At 38.2% G+C, this 19,321-nt stretch overlaps 1 protein-coding gene across 10 annotated transcripts in view; it reads right to left on the bottom strand.

Moving 5' to 3' along the window:
* ROBO2 (roundabout guidance receptor 2) overlaps positions 1-19,321 on the bottom strand; it is a 472,649-nt gene that overhangs the window by 424,534 nt on the left and 28,794 nt on the right. For all 10 annotated transcript variants that reach the window (XM_075102036.1, XM_075102044.1, XM_075102078.1 and 7 more), the window contains exon 2: positions 1,063-1,389. In XM_075102036.1, coding sequence (XP_074958137.1) covers positions 1,063-1,389 — 327 coding nt within the window. The remainder of the gene's footprint in view (positions 1-1,062; positions 1,390-19,321) is intronic.

Below are 19,321 nucleotides of genomic sequence, written 5' to 3'. Positions count from 1 at the left end.
GGCATTTTCTGCAACGTTTGAGAAGACTGAAGCCTCAAAATCACATAACATTAGCTATAAAAGTCTGTAGACTGCATGATGAATAAAGATTTCTCTTCTGTGCTCCCCACCACCTTTAAACCAACATACCTTCTAATGTTTACTTAAAATCGATTCTTTATCAACTAAGCAACGCAAGTTTGTGCTAAAGCCCTACTTCAGTCAAACGCGTTTTAGTGAAACTACTGCCATATAAAGAACTGTGGAGGAAAAACTAAGTTCAGCAAGAAAAGAGCATTTATAAATCTATACACTTTATGTGAAAATACACCGATACCCTTAGTTGATATTCTGAATAACTAAGCAGCAAAAATAATATAAAATGCATTGTATTTCATGTATGATGAGCTTGTTTGTTATGAGAATATAATCAATGCCTCTACTAACTCTACTGGAAGCAGATCATACATGCCAGGTGGTCTCTGAAAGCACCATGATGACTTCTCTGTTAAGACAAAGAGAATTGATAAAGAATAAGACTGTGCTGGATGATATGAGAAATGGCCAACAATTTCACTTGCCATTCACATAATTAATGAGACCTGTATCGACTTTATGATAGAGGAGTATATATTGAGGTTTCCAGCAGTACAGAACATGAGTCAACTAGAAGCCGACTGTTTCTGTTGAGGTAACAGATGACTAGATAAAGAGAAACAGACAGCGTACCTTATATTAAATGATAGGTATTTTTCCACATTAGTTTCAGTATAACCAACTTTAGTCAGAATTTAAAATGAGATTATTCTTTAGAGGAAGATTAGCCTTTGTCCATGTTTGTGCCAATCATGATTATACACCGGCTAGAACCTTGCTACAGTATAAATCATGTATTCTGTATGGTCACTGCTACTGTATAAACGCATGTAGAAATGCCTTGACTAAGAGCTATAGCTGATGACAAAATGCCATACTTATCTACATTTGTTATATCCCAGACTGCTGACTGCGTGCAAGTGCCATATGACAGCATAAAAGCGACTATAAAGTTTTACACAGTGCTAATCATATAAAACCACTCACATGCCACTTCCAGAGATGCATTGCGACTCACAGCTTCTCCAAGATAGTTCCTTGCAACGCAAACATAACTTCCTTCATCAGGTTTACTCCTGCGTCCATGCACAATACGTAAGAAAAATAAAGATCCGCTGGGCAGCAGCATGCGGTGTGAGCGCGGATCATCCTTGTCCGTTTCCACTCGTTCTCCATCCTTATACCACTCAATAGTAGGAGTTGGCCGTCCTTCAGCTTTACAGTTCAGAGTTGTTGGCTCTCCTTTAGAGACTATCACATCTGAAGGATGCTCGACAATCCGTGGTGGAAAGTCCTCCTGGCGGAGACGGGATCCTAGAGAAAAAGAAAAGGAGAGAGGGAAGAAAGAATAATTGATTTCATCTTTAGGTTTCACAAAGAATTCTCATAAGTTACTCTTAATGCCACAAAAATTGTCAAAGAAGAGAAAATATGAACATCTATACACATCTGATACTGTTTTGTCTGATAACAGATTTTCAAAGCTAAAAACAGAGTTGGACTACAGATATACACCTCTAAGGCATTATCAAATCCATTCCACGTGCAGAATAGGCTTAAAGGAGGATCTCATACATACATGCATGACAATCTTTTCCTTGTTCCAATAATCTTTCTATTTACATTTGCTTCTAGATCCCAGTGTGCTTCCAGATTCCACTCATGGCTACTGTCTCCCATCCTTTCATCTGCCAGACTCAACATCCAAAAAGCATTGTGTCTTACCATCCATTGGTTAACAGTTCTTTGTCGTTTTATAAGTATGCTTTGTATCCCTTTTCCAGAAACAGCCCAGGTATAGAAACAGAAGAAAAAAAAAACCAAACCCAAAACAAACAAACAAAACCCACAACTGAAACATGAGAAGTATTCCTTCGTTCACAAATTTCCAGTACAACAGTTGGCAACTTTAACTGTTCGAAGTGTCTGAATTCATTCATGAGCTCTATTTTTACGTGGAAATACCAAGTCAAATGCACTTTAGAAATCTGCAGTGGATTGCATGCATATACACACACACACAAATACAATTTAGGCAGACACACACCTGAAAGTGCATTGCAAACACCAGTGACTGAGAAATCATTACAGGTCCATTTCCCTTTTTCTTCTCCCTGCATTCATCCTTTTCTTCACCTTGCATTTTGGGGTCCATCATCTTTTATCTGCAGATGTACTTTCTAACCTATTTGTAGCATCGCTAAATTCCTACCAACACTGCATCACAACCCTGGCTACATGGTTACCGAGAGTTGAACAGCTCCAGCATTTCTACATAGTGTATCTAACCAGGGGTCTGAAACCCTGGATTATCTCTGAGTGCGCTCCAGGGGCTCAGCCTGAGTGCAGCATACCTTGGAAAGAATGTGGTTAAGTTTTTCCACTTAACTGTGTAAGTTGAAATAAGTTTTTCCACTTATATTTTTTTACAGTGCTAAGGATTAAGTAAATAAATTAATCCCTCTATCACTGAAAAGTAACACAACCGAAAGCACCTTCTTTAAATTGCCCCCCAGAATACTATTTTTCACTTTACAATGCTGATGACGAATATGCCATTGTTAAGCCTCCACAACTATCAGGACTAAGTATCGATACTAAGGATTCGTAATACTGAAGTTTCTACAACACTAATTTTGTTCTCTCTCCAATAGCAACTTTTGAGCCTTGCCCTGTACTTTCCCGTGCAGCTATTTCAACACACTGTCCTTCCGTTTTCCCTTTATACTTCCCTTTATACTTTCCCTTCCCACTGCCTGGGGCAGGGAAGCAGCAGAGCCTGAACACTGTCCACCACCTTCTCCAACAAAGCCTTGGCCTGTCACTCAAGTCCTGGAATAAGAAAAAGAGAGGTGCTGGTGGAGGGGAGACCCTATAGAAGTAAAGTATGTGGAAGAGATTTGTGCTGGGTCCACCACCCTGGAGAAAGTCCCAGTGCCAACCTTCCATTACAGCCTTTACCGTGTAGTGCAGTTTCAGTAAGACAAGTCACAGCATCCAAAACCTCCACTGAACACGTGCCAAAAAATTCAATGGTATCACAACACTAGCCAAATTTATTTCTTACCCTCCTCAATACAGCTATTAACAAATTGTAGACATGAGTAAAAGCAAGAACAGTGTCACCCAACAGAAAACCAAAGTCCAGCACTCCTAATTTCAACATCAATCATTCAGATATAGTTCATTACTGCATATTTAATCAGATTATATTAGCCTGACAAACAGCTTTTTCTGCAACAAACACACCACAGTAGTTCGTGCCTCTACATTGCTTCTCATAAAAATGAAGTCAGCTCTCCCAATTCATTAGAATCATAGAATAGCTTGGGTTGGAAGGAACCCTTAAAGGTCCTCTAGTCCAACCCACCTGCAGTGAGCAGGCACATCTTCAACTAGATCAGGTTCCTCAGAGCCACATCCAACCTCACCTTGAATGTTTCCAGGGATGGGGCATCTACCACCTCTCTGGGCAACCTGTGCCAGTGTTTCACGGCCCTTACTGTAACAAATATCTTGCTTGTATCTAGTCTACACCTACCTTCTTTTAGTTTAAAACCATTACCCCTCGTCCTATTGCAAGAGGCCCTACTAAAAAGTTTGTCCCCATCTTTCTTGTAAGTCCCCTTTAAATGCTAGCACAAATCATCTTTTCTAGCATGGATCCTGAAAATCCTTTGAGTGGAGCTGCCACATTAGTACAGTTGGACCGCGCTCCTTAAATAGGAGGTATGTCAGCTTCTGCAGGTTAGTGAAATTTTGTGATCAGCAGTTCTGCTAAGTCACAGAAAAGCAATTTAACATCAGTATCTTAATTATGTCCTACGCAATACATATTTTAAATTATTGTCAATGTCTCATTTATTCCAAAAGTTACAGGAAAAGGAATAAGGATTGATTCTATGGAGTGAATCCACATTTGGACTTCTGTTTTACTAACACTCAGGTCATTAAACTAAGGCTTGCCGTAACAATAAGGTGTTATGCCACTGCTGCACAAATGGACTCTTTCAGTGGGTACCAGATTCTATTACCAGTATGGCTAAGGTATCCATAATCTGTACTGCCAATACACAGAAAGCCAGACAATGTACACCTAAGCACAAGTGAACTCAGAGCACATTCAGAAGAGAAAGATGTATTTTTTGTCAATAGAAGGGAGAATAAAGACATTTAAAATCTAACAGAATTTACAGTAAAAAAGTATCTCTAGACCATGACCCCATGCACAACATTAAAGAAGGATGAAATCACTATTAAAGATGAAAAATTTCACAGTATATGGGACTAAAAAGCAAACTTCATACATTGACTAGAGACATGTGATACTTTCCATACGAGTCTACCAACTTACTTCATTGTTTATTCTCAGAAGAAGCACACAAAACCCCACTAGTGTTAAAAAATTTATAATAACAGTATCAAAAAGAACACCAAAGCTCAGGTGCTTCTGAATCTTTAGGGGGACTTAAGTCAGAGAAGAGAACAGATATGACTAACTTTTGATTAATGGTTAGCAAAGTATAACAAAATTAGTAGCAAAAAATGAAAATCCAAAATATTCATTTTCTTGTACACAAAGGTTTGTTGACAACGTTCAAAACTCAAATCAGTACATTCTACAGAGAATTACAGGCAATGTTAAATCCTTTGAAAATGGCTTTCTCCCATAAAGAATTCAACCTTCCATCTTATACAGCCCAATTCAAAACCCCTCCTCAGGTCATAATAGGACTAGTTCTTCCTCTTCAGTACTGATTTTTATCACAAAACTGATGTTTACCTCATTCTATCTTAATTAAGCAATCTGTGCACAAGAAAGGGTTTGAGATGTGGGCAGCACAGACTATGCCAATCGTCAAAGAGAACAGCTGAGGCTGTGTTCTAGAGGGGGCATTCCTGCGATGGCTGGGTGTACCTTCAGCTGTCATGCTGCAAGTTATTTCCTTCAATGTGTGCTTAAGAGGAGGAAGAAATACAAAAGAAATCAATCACAGACCACAGCAGACTCCCTCCTTCATAACCCAGCTAAGCACCTCCAACTCTTCTAAAAGGATACTCCCATTTAGAAAGAATAAGCAAAACCAAAAACTTGACTCCACTGCCTCTCTTCTGGCAGATGCAGACACTGTCTCTGTGCCAGAAAGTGACAGCCCCAAATGGTGTTTCCTAGTCATAATAATTGGTGACTTTACCTGTGAAGTTTATCACAAATCTATGAAGAACACCCTTGCGTTCATAACTACCTTTATGTGAACCATTGCTGCATTAGTCATTTCTAACGACTATAGAGGTCAGGACACTGAACACATGAAGCCCAGCCTCATAACGGAGCTGCGCAAAAGGAAGCTGCTAGAGGAAACACTTTGCCACAAAAAGGCGAGCAGAAGCTCCAGTTACGTAGATGTCCAGATGCAGCGCATGCATTGAAAGATATTCGCTGCTTGCTTTTATACTCCCCTTCCTGTCTTAAGAATTTGTGTACTTAGTTCCTAATCAAAGTAGTGAAAGAAAGTGAGTAAAGTTAGCAAAAATAGAGGGAAAAAAAAAAAAGGAATCTGGACTTTAGGTGTCTGAAGACACTCTGCTCTTCCACTTTCCTTTTTGGAATTCAATTCAGATATGTTGGACGAAACTTTACCTGAGAATCACCTTCAAGACTACTCTTTTGCAAAGTGTAAAAGATGACAGTCCCTCATTCAATTTGACAAGTTCAGCACCAACAGTGTTCTAAGTCAGACTGTTTCTCACACCGCCAACAAGTTTCATGTATGTGCTGTAACATGCTGACTTCCTCCTAAGTTTCCTCAGAGATCCGATGTACCACATAGTTACAGCTACACTGATAGCTTATAAACAAAATACTTATTATTATTTTCAATTTAGCCTGGTTGATCCTATAGCCAAATGACCCTGAAAAAATAATCAGATGCAAGAATTTTTATTAATCAAAGAAATAGATTTGCTATAGAGACACAGCAGCAAGAAGAAAGGCAAACTAAAACAAAGAGTCAACATTCCATTCTTTTTCACTACATTTCCACAAAGCCACTATGCGATCCTTACCCTAAGGGTAATGTGCTCTATGCATGTATACATACACATATCTTGACAGAAAAAGGCATTTGGAAATTCACTTTCTCGTCCTTCTAGGCCACCACCTTTCACATTTCAAGGAGAAGACTTTTCATTTATTGCACTTCATGCTCCTCCAATTTTAATCTATTAGCTTCACATCAAGACCAAAGTTGATTTCATCTATTAAGCTACTCTTTATATAAGTAGCTACAAAGCCAATGGTCTGTCATACAAGAAAAGCAACAGTACAGACTAAATTCACACCCATTTCATTCATTTCTCAAGTCACCAAAATGCTCATGGCGACTGGGCTAGTGGTAGTTAATAGAAAGGCTAGTGATATTATAACTACTGCGCAATTTTAAAGAAAAAAAGCAATATTGTATCAGTTTAAATGTCAATACTGTTACATGGTATTTCATAACACAGATGTCAGAGTTTCCTTCAAGAACCTTCTCAACACTCTCCTCCTTTCTAACTTTAACACCACCTGTTACTGCTTTCCACCAGTGATTCAGATGTCTGACATACCATTTATTTGTATCTCTTCACCTCTTTTCCAGTTTTTTCCTACCTGACTTCTACATATATAAGTTGATCTCTAAGGCTACTACTCCTTTTATATCCTTTCAGAAGGCTCACATTTTCATTTAACATTCCAAAGACACAGCTTTACTATACTTGGATAAAAAAAAGAAAGCCGGGACTAGATTTTCAATAACAGGACTAACAGCCATTTAACACAATGCATACCAGATGTCATCCCTACTAGAGCTGCCATCTACTATTCTACCCCCCCTACTGTTCTCATTTTACGGCTATGCAAAGGGAAGTTTAAAGGGTGATGTGATGTATTCCATTGAAACATTTTCAGTTCAGGTCATGCTTAACAGGTACATTATATGTTTAGTTCAGAAAAAAAAGTAATGCCTGAAAGACAACCAAACTCGACAGACAAGTTCATAGTATGTGCTTTACTATAAAACAGTAGTCGAAAAAAGAAACATCATCAAAAACAAAGTCATACTGACATTTCAAACCTTACGCCTGCTACAAGTGAAAGCAATCAATATTGTGTCTACGAGATTATTAGCTTGTTCTATGCTTTTGATAGCATTTTGAATGCACTCCTTATGAGTGTCTTGGTAACAACACACGTTCTCCCTCAGACAGTGCAAAAGGCCTGTTTATCAGAAAAAGAAACAGCAAAACTGTAAAAGAAAAAAAAAACCAAAACACTCCTGCAACAGAAAATAACAGGTGCAGGAAGAAAGAGGCCTGAATATATTTGGCTTTACTTAGAGGACAGCTCCAGAGATATATTTTAATGTCAAAGAACCTTCTTTGATGCTAGAGTCTTTGGTATTTTCACCGGACAAAATAAGAAAAAAAATCTGAAATTAAGGCATTAAAATTACAATTAAAAGATTTTAACGTGCTTTAAGGACAAGATGGATAGCTACAACAGTCTCTGCAGAACCTTTTCTGGCTATGTAGGATCTGTCACATGGCCAGGCTTTTTCCTTATGCAGGCTCTAATGCTTCTGAATGAGATAACATTAAGCTTGAAAAAAAGACACTCCTGCAGCTACTTATTTAAATCTAGTGAAAGACAGTCACAGTTACTCTTCATTTTGCTGCTTCTTCATATGCCTTGTTCCACTTAGGAAGTACTTATCAGAAACACTTATTACACATATCTGTTAGATATAATGAATAAGCATGTTGCTTTCACTACCCTTTTAACCACAGAATTGACTGAAAGCAAGCAGAGATCTCAAATAGAGATCCAGTCAGTCACATCCTAGTTTGAACGAAAGATAATGTACAAAAAATTCAAGATAATGAGAAAACCCAACTGGAGTACAGGCTGATGCACTGGCACCAGGCTGATTATCCTAGATGCATTCCTCTAGGCAAAGTGACATGGTAAAGATTACATTTTGAAAATTTATACTTTACAACCTCTCCCCCTCCCCTGAGACTTGGCAGATGGGAACAGACTCCAATAATATGACTGTTTCCAAGGTAAGGTTTTTGTTCAAAGCTGCGTCAGCTATGACAAGGTCTTCTGAAAGCTTTTCCTTGAGCAAAATTCCTCCATTAAGCAACACATCCCAACTTCCTCAGGACATGCCTCTGCAGATAAGCTGCCTTTCCTATAGTGCATGTCTGTCAAGAAGGGATAGCAGACAATGATGACAAGAGAGATCAATAACTGTCATTAAAAACATTTGACCGTATCTTATTGGGAGGCTGATTCTATTAAGTTTCTCTAGTATAAAACTGACTTTGTTAAGCAAGGTGTAATCAACTCTAATTGTAAAGAAACGCTGCAAACAAAATTCTGATTTTTATTTTTCTATTTTAATGTGGACAATAATTCAGTGCCACAATGTAAGCATACTATTCCTTATATGAAATTATTTAAGGGGAAGCATTCAAAAATTGCTATAAAGACTTAATGGAAATATATTTGTAATTAGCTTTTCTTCAATTTTTTTCTTCTCACACACCGATACACAAGTGTCACACTTCACTTTTGGGGTGGGGGGAGAATAATAAAAAAAACAGGATCTGCATTACAGGCCAAAAATCAGAATAGCCAGTACAGAGAACAGTAGTTCCGTGCTGGTTTTAATACTGTAAACTGCATGTTGATTAAGACATTCACTAATGGATCATTTCTCATGAAATCTACCTCCCTTCCTTTTCATACAGCACTTCTGAGAAGGATATTAGTACCACTCATACTGCAAATAGGTTAGCTACACAGTCTTTCACCTAACACCTTAATGCTTGTGCCTTCTTTGCTTTGTAGCATTTTTTGCAGAGTCTTACCACTCCTCAAAAATTGCTGCATTCCAGGACACTGCTTGTGGTGGAACACAGCACGGTAAGGGTACATTTCTGAGGGGAGGAGCGAGTAATAGCATATCCCTGAAAACTGGTATATAGATTCACAGACAAATGAATCATTTTTTCCCAGGTGAAAAGTTATAAATACAAGTCACTGCTTCAATGAGAAAGTTACATTGATTTGTTTGTTGCACAGCAGTATGGTTTAGAGTTCAGTCAAGAAGTAAAATATCTACCATAGCTATGCTCCCTAGAAGCAGCTAACAGACAACTATTTACTTAATAACACACCAACCACCCTACACACACAAAACAAACCCACCCAAAACCAGTAAACCCAAACCACCCTTACTTACAGGCTTGCTTTCTCAAAAAAGCTCTTGCTTTTGAAATTAGAATAGCTCTTCCAATTCAAGTGTTCCTTCCATTCATGTTCACTGACTCTAAACAATGACATAATAAAAATCACTTAAAAAGTGAAAATAATAGGGAGAGAAGAGGAACACTTCCAGCTATGAAAAGCAGAACAAATGAAAAGGTTTGTGTATGTATCTATATGTCTTTGTATTTGTATGTTGTGTGTAGATATCCCCCACGTGTATATTTATATATATAAAATGTACACATGTACAATGTACCCAGACACATATATGTGCCAGATGACCTCCAGAGGTCCCTTCTAATCCAAATTATTCTATGATATATACACAGCATGTAACAAAAGCATCAGAGAGCAAGAGGCGGTTTTCTCTCTCTTCATCCAGTAGAGCTCATGCACAACAGCTCTTCCCTTGGGAGCCTTTCAGAACCACTCTGGAATTCAGCAAAGCAAAGCATAAGCATATGCTTGACTCTGCCAAACATCTTTTAGCTCTTTTTCAGGTCAAGGATGGAAGGAAAAGCAACAGACATTGTTTATAGACAGCACAATAACTTATTATTAACTAGCATATTATCATCATAGCACTGGGGAACTGACAGCAGCTTCTTATCAGCCAGTCAAAGGGAAGCATTCATCTTCCCACATACCACCGTAAAAACCAATGGCTAATTAGGAACAAGTAAATTTTATACTTTTACATAGAAGGGTTGATAACCATAGGCTCTCCGAAGTCTAAAACTTTCCACTGATAGATGATAATGACCATTTAAGACATTATTGAAAAATAAATTATTTAAAAGCTTTTAAAAATGAGTAAACATGAAAATACATCCGTTTTAACAATATTAAATGGAAACAACAGCTATAAAAGCAGCTTTCAAATTACAATCTGGCTCAGATCCCTTCAAGAATCATGAGTCAACTGGCTATCAGATTAGGATACAACTGCCACAATCTGTGAAATCAGACTAGCTTTGTAAATAAAGTGTTACATAAACTCCACAAAATTAAAAAAAGATGGCTCTCCAATTAAGAACCTTCAACCTGTCTTCAAAAAGGCTCTTCAAATAATCTTAAAATTATCTGACATTTAACCTGTATATAAATATTTTGATATACAAGTCAAAATTTTCACAATGTTGTGCCATTAGAAACAATTACGAATCATCTGTATTTTGGTTCTGATTAATACTCGTCTTCACAACACAACTGTAACATAAATTTTGATAATATTTTTAGGTAAGTTTGACAGTTCTGACACTCTAACTTTTACAGATGACTATACATAGAGCTACTTCAGCCAAGGAAACTTACTTTCTCATCTATTCCTTCATCTTCACACTCATGAAAACCTCTCTAAAAATCCAACATCCTAAAACCTGAAAATAAAAAGTCTGATATCTCACAGCCAGACAAAAACCCTGAAGTGGCAAATAGACAAACATACCTCAAGGTAGTTAAGGTAATACGAGTTTTCTAAGTCAGAAGCAATACAGTTTGGTCCATTCGGATTTCAACAAAGCTATCCTCACATAGTGCAACCTAGAAAAATCCTGCTCAAGTTAGCAGATATAAACAATTGCACATTTTGCATGCCACATACTTGCATGCAACGGTGACAAATCAATATAATTTCACCCATCTGAAGCAGTCTTGAAATAATACTTTGAGGAAGGTGGGAAATTCCTACTGTAAGCACAGCAGGCATTTAACTTCCGTGTTCTAAATTACTCCCTGCAGCCACTGTGTTCACTGCTGACATTGGCAACAAAGACTGCCACACCCTGTTCCGCTGAGCCATACCAGTTGTGGATGTCTAGGGAATTCCAAGTAGACAACATCAATACTTCATTTAAACCTCAACCCAAACATCCTAAAATAAGCTTTTGTAAAGTTTTAAGTAACTATCAGCCAATCAATACTAATTCAGCAGCAAAGCTCAAAATAAAATTGAAAGTAACATGATGGATGTCAAAGTTCATTGTAATCTCTTGGTTTAGAAATCTACAGATTACACCTTAGCCATTTGTCAAATAGTTTGTCTTTGGAAGCTTCAACTAGTTATAGAGAACTTTTTCCAAAAATACAAGATGAAAACATAAATCAAGCTATACAAAGAAAACTTATAATCCTATTTTTCCTAACCCCATATTGAGCAAATACACTTTCATATGCTAAAAAATGGAAGTTTTTTGGAATCAGTATAAACTTCCTCATAACTGTGTCTCTGCTACATATGTCATTGTACAAAAATCAGGTGAATAAGCACAGGCAATACAAGACTTAAGGGGATGTTTGAAAATGCCCCTTGATTTCACCTTTTGCTAGTATGCTGGTTTTGGCTGGGATAGAGTTCATTTTCTTCACAGTAGCTAGTATGGGGCTAGGTTTTAGATTTGTGTTGATAACACAGGGATATTTTTCATTATTGGTGAGAAGGGTTTACAGAGCCAAGGCCTTCTCTGCCTTTCACCCCACCCCACCAGCAAGCAGGCTGGGGGTGCGCAAGGAGCTGGGAGGGGGCACAGCTGAGACAGCTGACCCAAACTGACCAAAGGGATATTCCATACCACATGGCATCATGCTTCGCATATAAAGCTGGGGGAAGAAAGAAGGGCGGGGGGAGGGAACATTCGGAGTGATGGCGCTTGTCTTCCCAAGTAACCGTTACGCATGATGGAGCCCTGCTTTCCTGGAGATGGCTGAACACCTGCCTGCCCACGGGAAGGAGTGGATGAATTCCTATTTTGCTTTGCTTGTGTGTGCAGCTTTTGCTTTCCCCATTAAACTGTCAACTCAACCCATGAGTTTTCTCATTTTTACTCTTTGGATTCTCTCCCCCATCTCACCGGGGGGAGTGAGTGAGTGGCTGTGTGGTGCTTCATTGCCAGCTCGGGCTAAACCAGACAGCTAGCTTGCATGTTAAAAGACTCCTTTAGACACCCAAAGTTTGAAACAAACAGCTTTTAAATAAAATTCAGTCACATACTATTTCTACCTATAAAAGTCATGTTCATAAAACACCTTATATCCCAAACACAAAAAATCACCACAGTTTTTATACTGGTGCTTTCTGGCATGCATTTGTCCCTTTATGTATTTAGAAGTTTGGAGTTCAAAGTTTTTTTAAATAAATATTTTAATGCAAATACTGCAACTTTTTTGTGTACTGTATGGTTTGATTACCAAAATGTCACAAGTTTTTTAACAGTTATCACACTGATATCAGAGGTCGTATTATCAACTTATTAATTAGAAACTCAACACATTTAAATTTGTGCACACATATCTTATTGTCTTAACTCTAGTTTCTCTTGATGCACTTATGTATTTATTATATTATACACAATACATATAATTGTGCTATATCACCTGAATGTCTTTTATTAAGAGAATATTTGAAGTATGTCCTGTCCCCCCCAAAAAAACACTACCCACACTTCTTTCCTTGTGCCCCTTCTTGCTCTGCAGGCATGTTTCACAAAAGCCTTACATACCTCGTTGTGTTTGTCACCTTTCTACCTTGCTACCATTATACCTGTAGCTAATAAAATGGCACATTTATCTAAAACAGTTCAACAACTCTATTTACAAGATGAACCTCTTTTCCTTCTTTCATTCAGAAGCCATCCAGTTATCTGTCCCATTAGATTATAAAATAGAATTCTGCAACTCCCACAGCCAAAACTGGACTTAATGTTCTTGGGACATAGCACAAATACTCCCAGTAACTGTGCCAACTCTTGAATCTTTTTTTAAGCAACCCTCCCTGATTTTTCTGTTGCCTCTTCTGTTTCATGTATTTACACCCAAAGCTGGCACACAGCAAAAAGTCTCTCTTAATACTGTAGACTGAAGGGCATCAGTCCAGTGAGTGGCTTTCTTGGACCAACTTGGGACCCAGCCAAACACATATAACCCTGCTGTTGCTAGTGGCAGTCCCAGCTAGGAAGAATCTTACCTTTCGAGGGATACTACATTTCACAGTATCTTTCTACAGCATTAATTTACCCTTTATATATTAAAAAGAGATATTTTCTGAAACTGTAAAGTTGAAGACAGCAACTCAGAAATCTATTTTGTCTACCCTAACTTTATAGGGTTTTCTATTGATTCTGCTAATGGAACCCTCTCAGAGCTGCAGAACGGCAAGGGTGCTGATCTGACAAAACCTTCTGAAAGCTTCTTTGCAAGTAAATTTGTGAAAATAGCAGTAGAGGAAGTAAACAGAAAATATAGAGGAAGTAGATTCTACCATCTCAGGTTGTAACCTTTGGCTTTTAAATCAGTATTTTCAGTAAATATAATGAATGTTGCCTAGACAAACTCATGAAATAAAAGTCCATCATTAAACAGTGGTGGGTTGACTGTAGTTGACAGTCAAACACCCACCCAGCTGCTCACTCACCACTCTCTCCCATAGGATGAGGAGGAAGTAAAAGGAAGGCAAGAGACTTGAGGACTGAGATAATGGCAGCTAGAATGGAAAAAGCTGTGCATACAAGGAAACCAAAAAAAAAAAAAAAAGAATTAATTCACTACTTCGTATCAGCAAGCAGACGTCCAGCCACTTCCCGGCAAGCAGGGCCTCAGCATGCATAGCTGTTGCTTGAGAACACAAATGCCATAACTCCTTTATCTTCCTTTCCATGAGTTTTTACTGCCGAGCATGATGTCATATGGCATGGAATATCCCTTTGATCAGTTTGAGTCAGCTGTCCCAGCTATGTTCCCTTCCAACCTAGTGCCCACTCATGCCTGCTACATTCTTTGTTCAGAGCTAAAAATCTAAATTTTTCAGGAGATGGGGGTTTTATGGCTGCTTTTTTCCAACAGATAAAAAACCTTCAAACATGATAAAAGAATCTTTTCTTCTGCAAAACTATTTTGCGGGAAACCTACTTCCTCCAGAACAGATAGATATAACGCAAGTCGTTCTTATAGGTATCTTTGACATTTTACATTCCATCAGTAAAGCAACATACTTTTATACGTAATACTTTTCTGATTAATAACTAAAAGACTGAAACTGAAGTTTGCTTTCTACATGCAGTGGAATCAAAGCTTCCTTGCCATCTAAGAAAACAGATGTTTATGGAAAAAACTAAAGAGAAGTTTTAGGTTGATACTCAAAGTTGCTCACAGGAAGACTGACATTTGCCAGTGTTTGCACTCTATGTGAGTGTCTTGATACAATCTTACTGCATCATACCTATGTGTGTACCTGGGGGAATAAAGAGAAAAGTAAGTCCTCTCTTAATTAGAAGCATACTTCTAATTAATTATTCCAGAAGACTGTGGCTAGAAAAGAACTAAACTCAGTCCCTTCACTGTCCCAGTGTATTTAACTATTTTACAGGGTTTTTTTCCCTTTTGTAGCTTTCCCTATCTAATCAAATTATGATCTCAAGTCACTTTTCAGAGTTTAAAAACCCAAACATTTATCTTCTAGAATACAGCTTAGGTATGAGAAATATACTTAAAAGCCAACAGTTCCATCATCAACAAGTTTTGCAGACCTGAGGACAAGCTCCACATCAGGTGTTTCAGGTACAGCGCTTTTCTTCCACACAACTTTTTCTAACAGAGGTCTTACCCATGCACACACACTTACAAACTTTTTTTTTTCCTCCCAAAGAAGATCTGCCTCTCACTGTTAATGTTATAGCTATATCTTGGTTATAAAACAAAATGATATGCAACTACATAAAATAGAATATATAGTACCTTAATAAAACTGTGAGAAGGAGGCTTATTACTGGTAGCTAGAGATTGGTGTGCTGCAGGGATCAAGACAGGACTTTGAAATCTGCGCTGCTGGATTTATGAAGACAAGTTTATTGCAAAACAAAGCCCAATACATTTCATTTACGCCAAAAGCAGTGGCAAGCTTGAAGAAAATGACACAGGTCTAGCACAAGAGTCAACTGTAACTAGCTCAGCTAAAGAGAGATTTCCATTTCTTGGCACAGCAACAAATCCTCAAGCAGCAAGGGGCTAGGGGTGAGATTTTTTCCTCTGTAAGTAACTTAATGAATGAAGTACTAATTAACATTATGGCATTGATAAATGGAGAGAGAGATTAGGGATGTACTCGATATTCAGGCCTTCCCAGATGGACCGTCAAAGCCACATTAATTCCTATCTCATTGGAGCATCTGCTTCTCCCATAATCCATTGCCCCTTGGTACAAACAACACAAACTGTTGTGACTCAATTCGATTTATATCAATCTAATTTCTTTTAATCCAATTTGTATTCCAATCTACTACCTTCTAATCACTTAAATCTTCAGCCTCCATCTGGTAAATTTTCTCTCAAAATTAACCGAGCAGATGCCTCTGCAATTGTCTTCCACAGTCAGGCTAATCATGCCCTCGCAGTGGCCTACAGAGCACGCTGAATAGGTACGTGACTTACAGCATTGCCCTTCTTATTACAAACATGGCGATGCAGGAAGGCCATTTTGTCTGTCATTAATTGGTTAATTTGCATAACACTGCCAGGGAAAGATGCCTAGGAAACAAAAGCCAAGAGTAAAAAGCTTCAAGAAGGCAGCCTGACATGCTCATCATTTGTCACATGGCCATTACACTTTGAACCATCTATTGTTTGATGTAACAAATACGGAACTGGATTACAGCTAAATACATCACAAAAATCTACATATAATATTGTATTGCATGATTTTTGGCATTGCTGCCATTGAACCTGCAGCAAGCAAGAGGGCTGTCCAAACAAAATTCTGGGAAACATGCACGATACTGGGAAAATTAGAAAGCACATTGTTTTGCCAGACCCCAAAACTTCAAACCCTCTCTCTCTCGTAAATTAACTTTTACACAACTACAACTGCATATGCAAATAGAGCCAGACTTTGTGACTACCAAAAGCTAGAGTCCTTCAGGTTTCCCTAAAACTGTCCCCAAGACAGTGAGGGCCACAGGCTATCCAATACATCACTAGTAGGATGAGGGGAAAAAAAAAATAGAATGAAGCTAACCTCAGCCAAGGACAGTTAAAAATACTGAACCTAAGGTAAAGGCAGAAAGAGTAGTGCCACTCCTTTAAAACTCCTTGCCACATTAAGAATACAATGTTGATCCTTCCCCTTGATCAATGCTACGTCATCTCTAGGAAGCTGAAGATAGGTTCAGCACAAAATGTATACAGTTATTCAAGTGTTCACATGATCATGGACTCGCAAAGCTGTGGACAAACGTTTTCCAAACTTGTTATTCAGAATCCTTGGAGGACAAAAATGAAAGTATTAAACGTGCCACTTATGTTTCCCAAGCAATGTTAAGTGAAAAGAAATGAAATAAAAAAAAAACCACAACAGGTACTTAGCAAATGATGAGGAAAGCACAAGAAAGAACAGGCTGGGCCAGCGGAGGAGGCACAAGAGTACCCTATCACACATAAGCAGGAAAAATCAGTGGAAAGAAAGTTTCCACTTGGCACTCAGTACCTTGCATCATGAGCTACATTCTTGTTGACACACAACCACTTACATAAGATCAGCTATTAACAGTATACAGATTCAGAGGAAGGCAGAGTTCCCTTCTGCCATTACAGCTTCTATATAAAATATGTAGCTCCACATTTGTCAGAGCAATATAAATCAGACTAACATGGAAGGGTCAGCTTCCAATTTTCATCTTTAAAAAAAAAAAAAAAAAACAAACCACACACAAAACTTGTGTCATCCGAATTTTCAGTAGGCGGAAGATGAGCTTACTGGGATGATTTGCCTGGGAGTTTGCTACTGCTTCCCCTTCCCTCCTCTCAATCTTTCACATCTAACCCTGATTAAGAGGTTTTGCTTTTCAGCTAATAGGTAGCTAGTAAATTTTTCATGACCAGAGGATAGCAAGCAGTATAAATAAAATGGATCCAAGCCACAGGATGCTGCAGAAGGGAAGGGAGGGTGTGCTTGGTAAAGGAGGGGGTGGAGTGGGCAGTCTTTCTTCTCCTCCCACAAGCTGTCAAGTCCTTCTGTGCACATCCCCTCCCTCATTCCTGCTAAAAACCTTCCTCTCTGTGCCTGCCATGACAGGTGGTCCAGATTTTCACTTAGAAAATCTGGCCACCCTATGTTTGCAACACCTCCCTGCTTAGTATCATCTGTGAATTTAATTAGCATGTAGTTTACCCACTCATTCAGATTATTAACGAAGATGTTAAACACGACACAACCCAAATAAAAAGATCCCTGTGGCAACCAATTGATGCCTTCCTTTAAATCAGTTTCTTGCCATCTATTGTAACCCTTTATTTACAGACATCAACCAATGGTTAATCTACATGATAGCATGGATATCCAAGCAAAATTGCTTTTTTTTTTCCCCAGCTACAAGGCTGTGATATACTGTAAACAGTAGAATCGCACTAAACTGTCCCCATCTCCAAAGTCCTAGTTCTCATCTACTGCACGTGTTGTTTCATCAGACTATAATATCTAGCCTCTTGCATCTGCTGTTTCATCTGTATCTCCTCAGGAATATACACAGCATCATTGCTAAATGCTGGTCAGGAAAAATCCATACCATTTGTGCTTATTTCTACTGTCACAACCTAAAAGCAGCCCATAGAAATCTGACAGAGGGAGAGAAAATCATTAGAAAAAAGCTAGACTGGGATAGATTTAATATATTTAACAGTTTTATAAATTGGGTTTGAAATGAGGGATTAGCAGCAGTGGGAACTATGCAAGGAATATGTAGGGGAAAAACATTTAACTTTTATTCAGGAAAGGTAATACGAGAGCACTACTCTGGGTCAGTAGCTTCAATAAGGGCATCACAGATTTTATTCATCAGGTAAGCAATACTACAATGCAGTGCCTGTATATTGATATTTAGGTTTTGAAATTAAAGTAAATTTAATGGAGTTTGATCAGTAAAGCATATCACATTTGGGGAAAAGACAAACAAGAACCCCAATACCCTAAGAGAACCCTCCACACAGAGAAGACAATTTGAGAAAACTTTACAGAACTTATCACTATATTTACACACAGACATATATATAGACACAAATAGATACACACACCTTTATTCATCAAACAAATCCAACTAGCTCAAAATTTTAAGCTGAGTCGTCTTCCCTTTGCAAAAGTACTGTAATATAAGAAAAAAGTGAACATTTGAAGGCCTGAAGCCGAATGCAAATCCTCTCTAAAATAGGTGGCCACACATACCACATAAGTAATAAAATGACTTTTTATTACTCCAATGATCTCCAATGACTACGGAAGGGACCTAACTGACAGGCTTAGATTAGACACCTAATTTTACATTGCTTGTCTCATGGGGACTGAATCTACAGTCAGTGAGGTATGAGCGGAAATTTTTTCTCTTTCACATTATTCAAACAATGCAAACTGCCACTCATTTTCACAACTCAGATGTGTACTATCTGTTTGGAAACAAGCACACCTAACTTCCACGGAGTAAAGATTATAATTTGTTTTAAACAGTTTGTGTTTTACAATAAACATGGAAAAAACCCTGAGACTGGTGACCTATGCCATGCCATAAGAGACTGCCACTTTTCAGAACAGACATGGCTACACACTAGCTAGCCAGGCTCAATCTAGAGATATTGCAGATGTTTACAAAAAGAAGAGAGGCAGTGTATCTAACCATTAACAGGAGTCAAAGAGCCTATGAAGCATCAATGCCACATCCACTAGCTCCTCCACACCAAAAAACCCAGTTGGTGTTAAGGCATGATTAAGGGCTGAGAGGAATGCAACAAAAGTGTATGCAGGTGGCAGAGGTCACTGAGGAATAGTATAAAGGAAAGAGGGTCAAGTTATTGTCTGAAATGCATCCATAGGAACAGCCATATTTTAAATCACTTTTTATAATAGCCATGCCTGTATTGATTTAATAATATCTTTATGCTACAGATTTATTCAGC

Source organism: Phalacrocorax aristotelis, chromosome 1 (assembly GCF_949628215.1).
Source record: "Phalacrocorax aristotelis chromosome 1, bGulAri2.1, whole genome shotgun sequence".
NCBI classification, from domain to species: domain Eukaryota; kingdom Metazoa; phylum Chordata; class Aves; order Suliformes; family Phalacrocoracidae; genus Phalacrocorax; species Phalacrocorax aristotelis.
This window is presented reverse-complemented; position numbering and strand designations above follow the sequence as displayed.